At 46.6% G+C, this 10,688-nt stretch overlaps 1 protein-coding gene across 1 annotated transcript in view; it reads left to right on the top strand.

Moving 5' to 3' along the window:
- The window catches only part of MTMR3 (myotubularin related protein 3), a 40,252-nt gene that overhangs the window by 4,797 nt on the left and 24,767 nt on the right, over nucleotides 1-10,688 (top strand). Inside the window, exons 3-6 of the mRNA XM_017837447.1 lie at nucleotides 2,812-2,894; nucleotides 5,489-5,655; nucleotides 9,005-9,101; nucleotides 9,894-10,007. Of these exons, the coding sequence (XP_017692936.1) occupies nucleotides 2,812-2,894; nucleotides 5,489-5,655; nucleotides 9,005-9,101; nucleotides 9,894-10,007 (461 nt within the window). The remainder of the gene's footprint in view (nucleotides 1-2,811; nucleotides 2,895-5,488; nucleotides 5,656-9,004; nucleotides 9,102-9,893; nucleotides 10,008-10,688) is intronic.

The raw sequence follows: 10,688 nt of genomic DNA, 5'->3' as shown, positions 1-10,688 counted from the left end.
AGAAGAGACAGTCAGGAGAGAGATACAGCAAGAGCAGGATGCTCCAGTAGTCCCTGTAATGGGATGTAATTGGGCTCAGATAACAATGCATGTTTATTCTTATAAAAGCAGAAATGATTGCTTCTCCCTGCTTGGTTTCAGTGCCATTATCAGAGGGAAGTGCCTGCAGATGGAATTGATGTCTCTCCCAAGAACAGGCTCTGGGTGTCTGACTGGCATCAGCCTGAAAGATGGGCAGGGAAGGTTATCAGGGCAGGGAGGGAGCGGCAGCAGATAATTCTACAGAGCTTTCCTGGGGGAAGAATAATGGCCAGGAAGGAGATTGAAAACACAAGAGGAGCAGAGGACGGGTTTTTATGACTGGGAAAGAAAATTAAAAAGATTAATAGGAAGGTTGTCCTGGAGAAAAACGTGCAGATTGTGAGGCAATGGCTGCGCGTGGGTCGTCAGGGGAGAACGGATGGTTGGGGAGCACAGGGAGAGGGAGGGAACAAAGAGGGACTTTGAAAGAAGGAAATTAAAACAATGCAGGAGGAGAAGAATTAGTGTGTCATTCCAGTGCAGACAGAGGAAGAGGAGCCAGGAGGAGGGAGCAAGGTGGAGAACTGCTTGAATGAAGATGGACACGGGGGAAAAAAGGCAATAGAAGAGGGCATGGGGGAAAAAAGATATTAAAAGACAAAGCAACGTTGGAGTAAAAAAGCAAGTCTGGAGTCTGACCTTAGTTGGGGAGAGGTACCTTACTTTCCATGTTGGTGCCATTTAACTCAGTGGTAGATTTAAATAACTTATTAGAGAGTAATGGAATCATTTAGTTTGGAAAAGACCTCCAGGATTGTCAGGTCCACCCTGTGCCCCATCCCCACCCTGTCCCCCAGCCCAGGGCACTGAGTGCCATGGCCACTCCTTCCTTGGACACCTCCAGGGGTGGGGACTCCAAACCTCCCTGGGCAGCCCCTTCCGAGGCCTGACCACCCTTTCCATGAAGAAATCCTTCCTGAGAATTATCGTTAGGTGCATATGAGGCTGTCCAGTCAGGAAGAAAGACTGGAAGATTCTCCAGTCAGGACCCATTCCAGTCCATTTATCAGACAACACTGTCCCAATTTGCCTGCCTTGCAGACTAGAAGCAAGCAGGAGAAGGTGTGGAAGCAATGAGCAGGTCAAATACAAGGATTAGCCTATGGAAAGGACACCCGTGGTCTGTGATGCACTTCAGTCTCCTGCTGCCTTGGCAGAGTCACCTGCACTCAGGTTGAGCTTAGGGCTGGCAAAGAGGGGCCTGTCTCCCAGGAGAGATTCCAGTCACCACTTCTGTATTGGATTAGACTGTCACGGGTCTCAACCAGAGATAATACTGAAAACAGACCAAAAGGCAAAATTATTTGAATATCCAAACTACTGGGCCGTTGGGTCAGGCACCTTCTTGCCCAGTCTCCTTGTGCCTGGATTGTGTGTCATTTAACATCCAGCTACAACCAGAGGAGCAGGATAACCCCCCTGGCCCAGCAGGCTGGTCCCTCTCCAGCTCTGGACAGCCCAGTGCTGCCTCTGGGTTCTGCTCTGAGCTGAGCTTTAAGCAATCCCTGCCTGTTGTAGTCTGGGGCTGTGAGCTCTGGCAATGATTTGGGGTTTGCACTCAGAGGAGGACTCTGGGCTCTGAGTGGTGCCTTCCCAGGGACAGCAGAGTTCTCCTCCCTCTCCTGGGCACAGGAGTTTGCTCCAGGCATCTTCCTGCTCGGAGCAAGTTTTCCTCTGGTTTGTATTTCTGGGATATCTCTTCCCCTTGTCTACTGTTTTTAGTTCCATTTCCTTGAGTCCAGTCCTTTCTAAGCTTTGTGGTGCCTGTCTGGATTCCTTATCCCAGATCCTTGATTGGAGGTGACCTTCAAGGACTTGCCCAACCGTCTGGAAAGGCCCTGGCAGGGCAGGCTCTGACAGCCACATCTTGTACCCCCAAGCCAGACCTAAAACTGCCTCCTCACAGTCCTCTGATGGCAAAAGACAGTACTGGAATGTTACTGAACGATCCCCATGGCAGAGGGTTTGTTGCCTCGTGCAATGTTCAATACAATAAACAATTCAAACAGTTTTGTACTTCGTGTTTATTATAGGTATTGGCTAAATTTAGACATTTATTGATTTTATTTGTTTAAGACAATAATGTACATTTGCCCCTCTCAGGTAAAGGTCCAAAACTATTACTGAAAACTAATTCATTTTCATCTTGTGGTTTCTTCCTGTCTTTAAAGGTAATTTCAGCTGCTTTCATGTTCTCCTGATCAAGCTTCTGCTGGTTACACATGCCATAATAATAAAAGCATATAACTGCACTCAAATATGAAAGATTCAGCATTATTACTCCAAAGAGGGCTGCTTCAATCACAGTGTTGATCTGAACAGGCCAAATGGTTTTTCCCTGAAGAGGAAGTACAGGATATTTCCATAGAAAAGCATCCAGACTGCAGCAGTCTCAGCTCTTGCTTAGCAGCTCCCTTTGGACACCAACAGTTAAAATTATATTAAGATTCCTAAATTTGGATCTATAAGAGAGAAAAATACTTCCATGAGAGAGGAGCTTGGCTATGTGCTGCCTTTCCTGAAGGATTCTCAGCTGTTTCCATGGGATCCCTTAAGGTTTTGGGCTGTGGAGCTGACACATGAATACATGTTACCAAACTTCAGAGCTGGCTGAAGTAGTTTGAATTTCTTTGTTTTCCTCCCTCTTACCATATGGTCCTACAATAAATCCTCGTGAGATATGCACAGAAATGACTGTTGAAATGAAATAATGACTGTTTTTAATTGCAGGTTCCACTGCAGCTCATCGAAAGCGTGGAGTGCCGGGATATATTTCAGCTTCATTTGACCTGCAAGGACTGCAAGGTGATAAGGTATGAGCAGGCTTGGCTTTCCACGCGCTCTGGGCAGCTGGGATGTTCGAAGGAAAGGCTTTTTCTTACTTACAGGACTTGATTTCCCTCAAAAGGTTTTTTTTGAAGTCTGATTTTTATGGCATTTGGGCATTTTTGTGACGGGAGCGGGAGCAGGCTGGGCTGTGTGTGCTGTGGTGCAGGACAGCAGCAAACCTTGGGCCGAGCCCCAGGTTTTGCTCTGAAATCAGTTTTAGTCTCACTGTGTTTTCCTGGCATTACAATCAGTTGTAGTATATTGCTTCAATAAATCATAGATATATCAGTATCTACATATCAACAGACAGAGAAGTGGATAAAAGCACCGACACACACAACGCTTGGGGAAGTGTTTAATCGGGATTTGGGGTTTGGAGGGTTAAACTGTGGGCTTGGGGAGCTCTGTACCTTCAGCCACCCTGCATTTTCAGCACCTGTGAGGGTACAGTCACTGTCCTAAAGGCATAGTAACCTACTGGGAAAAAAAGGGGGGAATAAGGTAAAAGAAAGTGAGGGAATGAGGAAATGCAGGCCTGCACCCAGCAGAGCAGGCGGATCATGGAGAGGAGCAGTCACTGCTCTGTCCTTCAGCAGCCTCCAGAGCCCGAGCCAGGACTCTCTGAGCCACCAAGCCTCAACTACAGCTATTTTATTTTATTTTATTTTATTTTTTACTTTTCTGCTGCAGAAATTAGTTTTGATCTGTGAACTTTAATTAAGGAGAAAGGAACATTTCTTTTTGATTAAATGTTTGCCGGCAGTACCTTTTGTATAATGAAATGAGCCCCAGTCATCTCTGAGCACTCAGAATCTTTAACAGGTCAGCTGCTTCCTGAAATGCTCTTTTTCTCACCAGGACTGATTTTACTTTAGAAGCAATATTTAGTTTAATTTGAATCCAATATTTAACTTCCTCTTCCCTTGTAGCCCTTGACATTTAAGAAAGTCACCCTTCCTCTCTACATTAATTTGTTTTTTTCTCTTCAATAGTAGAATGACTACAAATTATTTGTATTTATGCCCTTCCTTCCTTGTATCTCCAAGACTGAGGGCTTGGTGGGACTGTTGGCAGATGGTGAAATGTGGGGCTGAGACAGCAGATTTCGAGCATTTTCATGTTCTTTTTCATGAGCAAAGTTTGTATTTTGAGTACTAGAGTTCAAGTGAAGATAGTACCAATCATTTGCACCACTAACTTCAAAGGAATTTAGAGAATTTAGGGTGAGATGTATCTTGTCTGAGTATGGATATTTAATAGAGAATGATCCAGTCCAGGCAAGGAGTCTGGGCTTGCTTTATACTCAGTGATGGGAAATAAATAAACACCTCAGGCTGCAGTTCCTCACAGCTCTGCAGAGATGCTGGACGTGTCTTTCCCTTCCACTGCCTGGCCCTGAGCTCTCTGCAGGTGGGGGAATAAATGTGCCCCCAGGGAATGCAGGTGCCATCCTTACCCAGGAGCACTGCAGGACTCAGACTGAGCCTGGAAATACTCAGGGAATGTTTAATAACTGTGAAACTGGGAGGAAATCTGTCAGAGCAAAATAAAACACTGGTTTATTCCCACCCTCTACAGTAAAAGGGTCCAGGAATCCCCTTTGAAAAGACAAGCTAATGCAATTTTACTGCACTGCTTTGAAGATTAGTTTCTCCTGTGCAGGGAACGTTCTCACCAGTTGTTGATAGTCTGTAATGTTGGGCAAAGCTCAGTTTGAAACACGTGGTTTGTGCTTCCCACCAAGGCCAGAAGGAGAAGGCTTTGGAAGGGACCTTAAAGCCCATCCAGTCCCACCCCCTGCCATGGGCAGGGACACCTCCCACTAGCCCAGGTTGCTCCAAGAGTCTTCCAACCTGGCCTTGGACACTTCCAGGGATCCAGGGGCAGCCACGGCTTCTCTGGGCAACCTGTGCCAGGGCCTCCCCACCCTCACAGCCAACAATTCCTTCCCAATCTCCCATCTATCCCTGCCCTCTGGCAGTGGGAAGCCATTCCCTGTGTCCTGTCCCTCCATGCCTTGTCCCCAGTCCCTCTCCAGCTCTCCTGGAGCCCCTTTAGGCCCTGCAAGGGGCTCTCAGCTCTCCCTGGAGCCTTCTCTTGTCCAGCTGAACCCCCCCCAGCTCTCCCAGCCTGTTCTTGTTCACAGGACTGTGATTATGGTTACAATATATAGATTAGAGTGTATGTGGTAGTTTTCTGAGTTTCCACCTGACTCCTGCAGTCAGAAGTCTCTGGAACACGTTCCTGTCTCTGACCTCAGTGATCTGCTCCTTGGTTTCGTAGTTAACACGTGCACAAACATCTCCCTTGTTCCTGGCAGGGCACGGCCCTGGTTACTCACAGCCACAGGACGTTGCTGCTCACAGTTAATCCTGACTGCCAAAGTGTGTTTCTTCTCTAATATCCACAGGTTTCCTTTTTACTGTCCATTGGAATGTACAGGGAAGCAGAACTAAGTTGTCCCTAAGATATTTATTCTCACTGCCCGCTTTCAGAGAGGTTTCCATGCTCAGCCTGTCATTCCCAGCCTGCCATCTGTCCCTGCACATTCACCAGGGGATGTTTGTTTGTGGCACAGGTGTCAGTTCTCCACCTTTGAGCAGTGCCAGGACTGGCTGAAGCGGCTCAACAATGCCATCCGCCCGCCCGCCAAGATCGAGGACCTGTTCTCCTTCGCCTACCACGCCTGGTGCATGGAGGTCTACGCCAGTGAGAAGGAGCAGCACGGGGACCTGTGTCGGCCAGGTACGTGGGAACAGCCCAGGGATCATCCCAGGGCAAAGCAGCTCCTCGATACCTCCTGGAATTATTGTGGTGGCTGTGATTCCACAGAGTCACAGGATGTGCTGAGCTGGAAGGGACCCACAAGGATCATCGAATCCACCCCCTGACCCTGTACAGGCCCAGCCCCAAGAGTCACCCCCTGTGCCCCAGAGCATCATCCAAACCCTCCTGCAGCTCTGGCAGCCTTGGGGCTGTGCCCACTGCCCTGGGGAGCCTGGGCAGTGCCCAACCAGCCTCTGGGGGAAGAACCTTTGCCTGAGATCCAACCTGAGCCTGCCCTGACACAGCTCCAGCCATTCCCTGGCTGCTGTCCCTGGTCCTCCCAGAGCAGAGATCAGTCCCTGCCCCTCCTCTGCCCCTGCCCAGGCACTTGGAACTGCACTGAGGTCTCCCCTCAGTCTCCTCTGCTCCAGCTGAACACACCAAGTGCCCTCAGCTGCTCCTCATTCCTCTTTATGTTAACCACAGCAGCAACTTTGAGTCTAAACCATGTGGTGTTGGCTGTGCCACGTTTTTTGTGACTGCCTGGAACAGTGGTTTCCAGCATGGATGTTGAGGAGCAGGAGGTGAAGGAGATGGGAGGCCCTGAGCTGCTCCTGAGCTTCATTCCCAGCCACAGCACTGTGATGTATTTTAGTGCAGTACCATCCTTGCCGGAGGGGTTTTGAGGCCCACAAGTAAATAAAAGCTAAAAATTGGGATGCTGGTGGTTGTAGCACTTGTTTGAATATAAGAAATTTGATTTCCAGGCCTCTGCAGTCTCTTGTCACTCACAATTCACTGCCTGAGGGAAGTGTCCCAGCTGTCAGGCTGAGTGATGTTCCTGGAGTTCTGTCCTTGTTCCTGAGGTTTCTCTGGAGCTGGGCACAGACTGTCATGCCTTTGGTGCCTGAGGAAGAGCAGTGAACAGGGAGCACACAGGTGAAGGAGGAGCTCCTTGGCTCCTGTTCCTGCACATCACACACTTCCTCAGCAGCTGCTGGAAAATGGCAAAAAAAATCCTCAGGGCAGAATTTCACACCCAGGGCTTCTCCCTCCTCACTGAATTCAGGAAATGGGAGATAGCAGACATGTGGAAGCATTGCTGGGTCTCCTTGTAGCCCTCTTCCTCACTGAAACAGCTGGGCTTCAGCCTGAGGCTGGATTAGGATAATCAGGGAATCATGGAATGGTTTGGATTTGAAGGAACCTTAAAGCCCATCTCGTTCCACCCCTGCCATGGGCAGGGACACCTTCCACCAGCCCAGGATGCTCCAAGCCCTGCCTGGCCTTGGAAAATGCCAGAGAGAAGAAGGAGCATTTATGTTTTTATTTAAAAACTTCTACCAATCAATTTTTTTCTTTTCTTCAACATAACTTTATCTTCCTGTAGCTGCCTCTTCCTGGGGGTGGATATTCTCCTTCACAGAGCTGAGTTATAGTTGAGATAAGTCAGTGTGAATGTTGTTGGAGAAGTTAATCCCAAGACATTGTAATTTCTCTTTCACGTCCAGGCAGCCCATTATTTGGCAGATATGTACAGAAAGACTCAATTGCTTCAAAATCCATCTGAGTATCAACTTCAGGGGAAAAAATATGTTAACAGTGTATGTAACAGAGATCTGAGCTGTGGCTCAGGATCAGCTCTTATGGCCAGGAGGTGTAAGTCCATAAAATGTCCAGCTTGTTTTTCCTGTGATTTTGAGAGTGGATTGGGATGCTTCTAAATGTTATCCATCTTGACTCAAAGTGCCTCTTAAAATGCCAGCATTTCAGGAGGAATGGACAGGATGTTAAGGCTAGGGTTTCATTTCTCGGAGGAAAACCCGGGATTTCCCAGGAGCTAAAAATTAGGAGGGGAAAATCAAACAGAATATTTCATTTTCATGGAGTTTTATGTGTTTCTCTTAAAACCCTCCAGGGCTATGCAGCACTGATTGGGGATATTTCCAGTATTCTCATTTGCTATCCAAAAAAACCTTCTTAAGGATGGATCACAGGTTTTAAAGACCGTTCCTCAGAGCAGGTGATGGTGAAGCCCATCCTCAGTGCTGCAGGAACATCTGCTGCTCCAGTCAAAGGGTTTGTGGGATTTTTAAATGAAACAGTCTCTAAGGACACCTTCCACTAGCCCAGGTTGCTCCAAGCCCCATCCAGCCTGGCCTTGGGCACTTCCAGGGATCCAGGGGCAGCCACAGCTTCTCTGGGCAACCTGTGCCAGGGCCTCCCCACCCTCCCAGGGCACAATTCCCTCCCAGTGTCTGTCCTCTGTGCTTATCTCTAATTGTTCTGTGATGCCACATGAAAAAATCATTTCAGACTTGTGCATTTACATCTTTGAGCTAAATGTGTATCTACGGATATCTGGGGGATTGAAAGACTTTAAGGGTTTTCTGAAATATTTAATGGAAAGATGTAATACTTAAAGCATTAATTTTGCAGCAGATTTCTGGCCCCTGTTGGGTGCTGCTCTGCCTCAGGATTTAATGATACAGTAATTTAAAGAGACAGGCAATGGATGGACTTTCAGAATCACTTGATTTAGTGTTGCTCTCAGGCTCATTAAATTTAGCACATTTCTTGGCTCAGGAAACCTGGAAATTTTGTCTAATTCTCTAGAATTTAATAACTATCAGAATAGTTATTCTTTACTGCCATTGTATATTTTTGCAATTGTTTTTTGATACTTTTTAAAAAAGTCTCTGGGAAATAAATTGGGCTCATTCCACTTCCTTTAATGTATTAATCCAGGAATTTATGAGGATCTTGTGACTGATATTTATGCATTTTACCTTCCTATCTCCACATGACTCACGGAGGAATAATATCCAATTTGTGGACAGAAAACTGAGGTGCAGGATAAGTGACAGGACTTGCCTCCAGCCATAGAGGAAACCTGGGGCTGGAATTGCATATTCCACGTTCCAGAGCACATTCCAGGTCTCAGCCCCTCACCAGAGCTTCACATTCTCCTCATTGATACAAAATTCTTCTGAACTTCACAAAATAAGAACTCCTGTTTTTTTTTTCCCCGCTGGAACTCCTGATGTATCTAAATTCCTTCTGCTGATGTGCTCGGGTCTGGTCTGCAGTGTTACTGTTTTACATGGATTCCCCAAAATCGGTGATTTCAGGAAATTACCGTGTTGGACTTTGGCATTCCCGGAGAGCTGGCCATGGAGAGCCAGCAGTGCAGTTGTCAAAGTTAGGCTGTGAAATGCAGCTGGCTTTGCACTGACTGATGTGCTGGTTTTCTCCTGGGTATTTTGTGAAGTGGGAATCTTAATTTCTTCTTTCCCGTTCATGTTCTCCCTCTGCTCTTGCTCCCCAGGAGAACACGTAACTTCCAGGTTTAAGAACGAAGTGGAGCGGATGGGGTTTGATATGAACAATGCCTGGAGGATTTCCAACATCAATGAGAAGTACAAGTGAGTACTTGGCAGATTCACAGCCAAATGGCAGCTCAAAACACTGATTTTTTAATGGCAGATTAGTGGAACTTTTTTCAAGTTCTACAGTTCTTAATACAGGCCAACCAGAATTATGATTTTGTGTTGTTTTATAGAAAATATGCTTTTAATTATTGAATATTTTATTAGCTGATATGAATTTTTCAGCTTAGAAATCCCAGATTTTGGTGTGCTTGCTGGAGGACATCTCAGAGAATTCTAAGGGAAGAAAAGGGGATCTTAAGGGAGCAAAGAGTGGAGTTTGAACTATTAAACCAATTTTATTGTATCTTGTTCTCTAACTTATTACAAAGACATGTACTAAAGAAAAAACAGGTTTGAAGGAGTTAAGTTTGCAAATGCTGAAAATAAGAGAAAACGCTTTCTGAGGTCCTGAAAGCCCAGAGAAAAGTCCTCTGTGGGCTCTGGAGCAGAGGAAGGTGCTCCTGGATTCTCCTGTGGTGGGATGGGGTGTTGTGGCTGCTCCCTGCTCCAGCTCAGAGCTAAACCAGCTGGAACTCTGCATGGTGGAACACCTTTCCTTGCTCTGCCTTGCAGCTGGTGCAGGAAGAATCCTTGCCTTGGTCTCCAAAAATCCCGGGAAGGAAGAATAGCCATTCCTTACACCCTTAATGCTGGAGAAGGAGGAATTTATTGACAGGCAGTGAAACAAATCAGCAAAAGGGGCTGCACAGTGTCAGTTCTTACACTGCCAAGGGTGCAGCTGCTCTGTGTCACTAATGTCCAACCCTGTGCACCCTTTTCCCCCAGGCTGTGTGGCAGTTACCCCCAGGAAATCATAGTTCCCGCCTGGATCACGGATAAGGAGCTGGAGAGCGTGGCAAGCTTCCGGTCCTGGAAGCGCATCCCTGCCGTGGTGTACAGGTGAGGCCCCTGCAGGTGCTTGGAAAGGGGGGATTCTGGCAAATAAAACCTGAAATAAGCTGTAAGTGGGAATTTGGGCTGGTAATAAAAGATGTTCAGGCTCCCCCGGCTGAGGCAGAACCTGCTACGTGTTCACTCTGAGAGGGAACAATGGTTTGCATTTTGAATTCCAAACACATACTGCAGGAGCACTCGGCATTTGCATCTCCTGCAAATCATTCCTGGGGCAGTCACCCCAGTTAAGATTGATTTTTAAGTTTTTTTGATATGAAAATGAAAAAATGTAAGATGAAGACCTTGGTGATAAATGTCCTCCCTGGCTGGGTGTGCCTTTGGCTTCTCTCTGTCTCTGACCTGGCTAATTCTCAGACTGCAGCATAAAGAAGGACAAATACCAAAATTACTTGAAGGAGATATAACACTCAAATTAAAAATTAGTACATGGTTTAGATCTATCTGTATATTTTAGATATTTTTCACTAGACAGCCTCTTGCTTAGATTGAGTCCAGAAACTCTCCATATAAAATTGCTTTTCTGAAATACTGGGTTTTGACAGCTTCTTTAGGAAGAAATATATTTCAGCATCTGTTTTTTCAAATATTCTGGATTATGTGGATATTCTGTGGCTCCAATCCCTGGAATTTCTCAAGGCCAGGCTGGATGGGGCTTGGAGCAACCTG

This window comes from Lepidothrix coronata, unplaced genomic scaffold (genome assembly GCF_001604755.1).
Source record: "Lepidothrix coronata isolate B3197 unplaced genomic scaffold, Lepidothrix_coronata-1.0 Scaffold305, whole genome shotgun sequence".
NCBI classification, from domain to species: Eukaryota; Metazoa; Chordata; class Aves; order Passeriformes; family Pipridae; genus Lepidothrix; species Lepidothrix coronata.
Note: the sequence above shows the minus strand (reverse complement) of the source record. Positions and strands in the feature narration are given on the sequence as shown.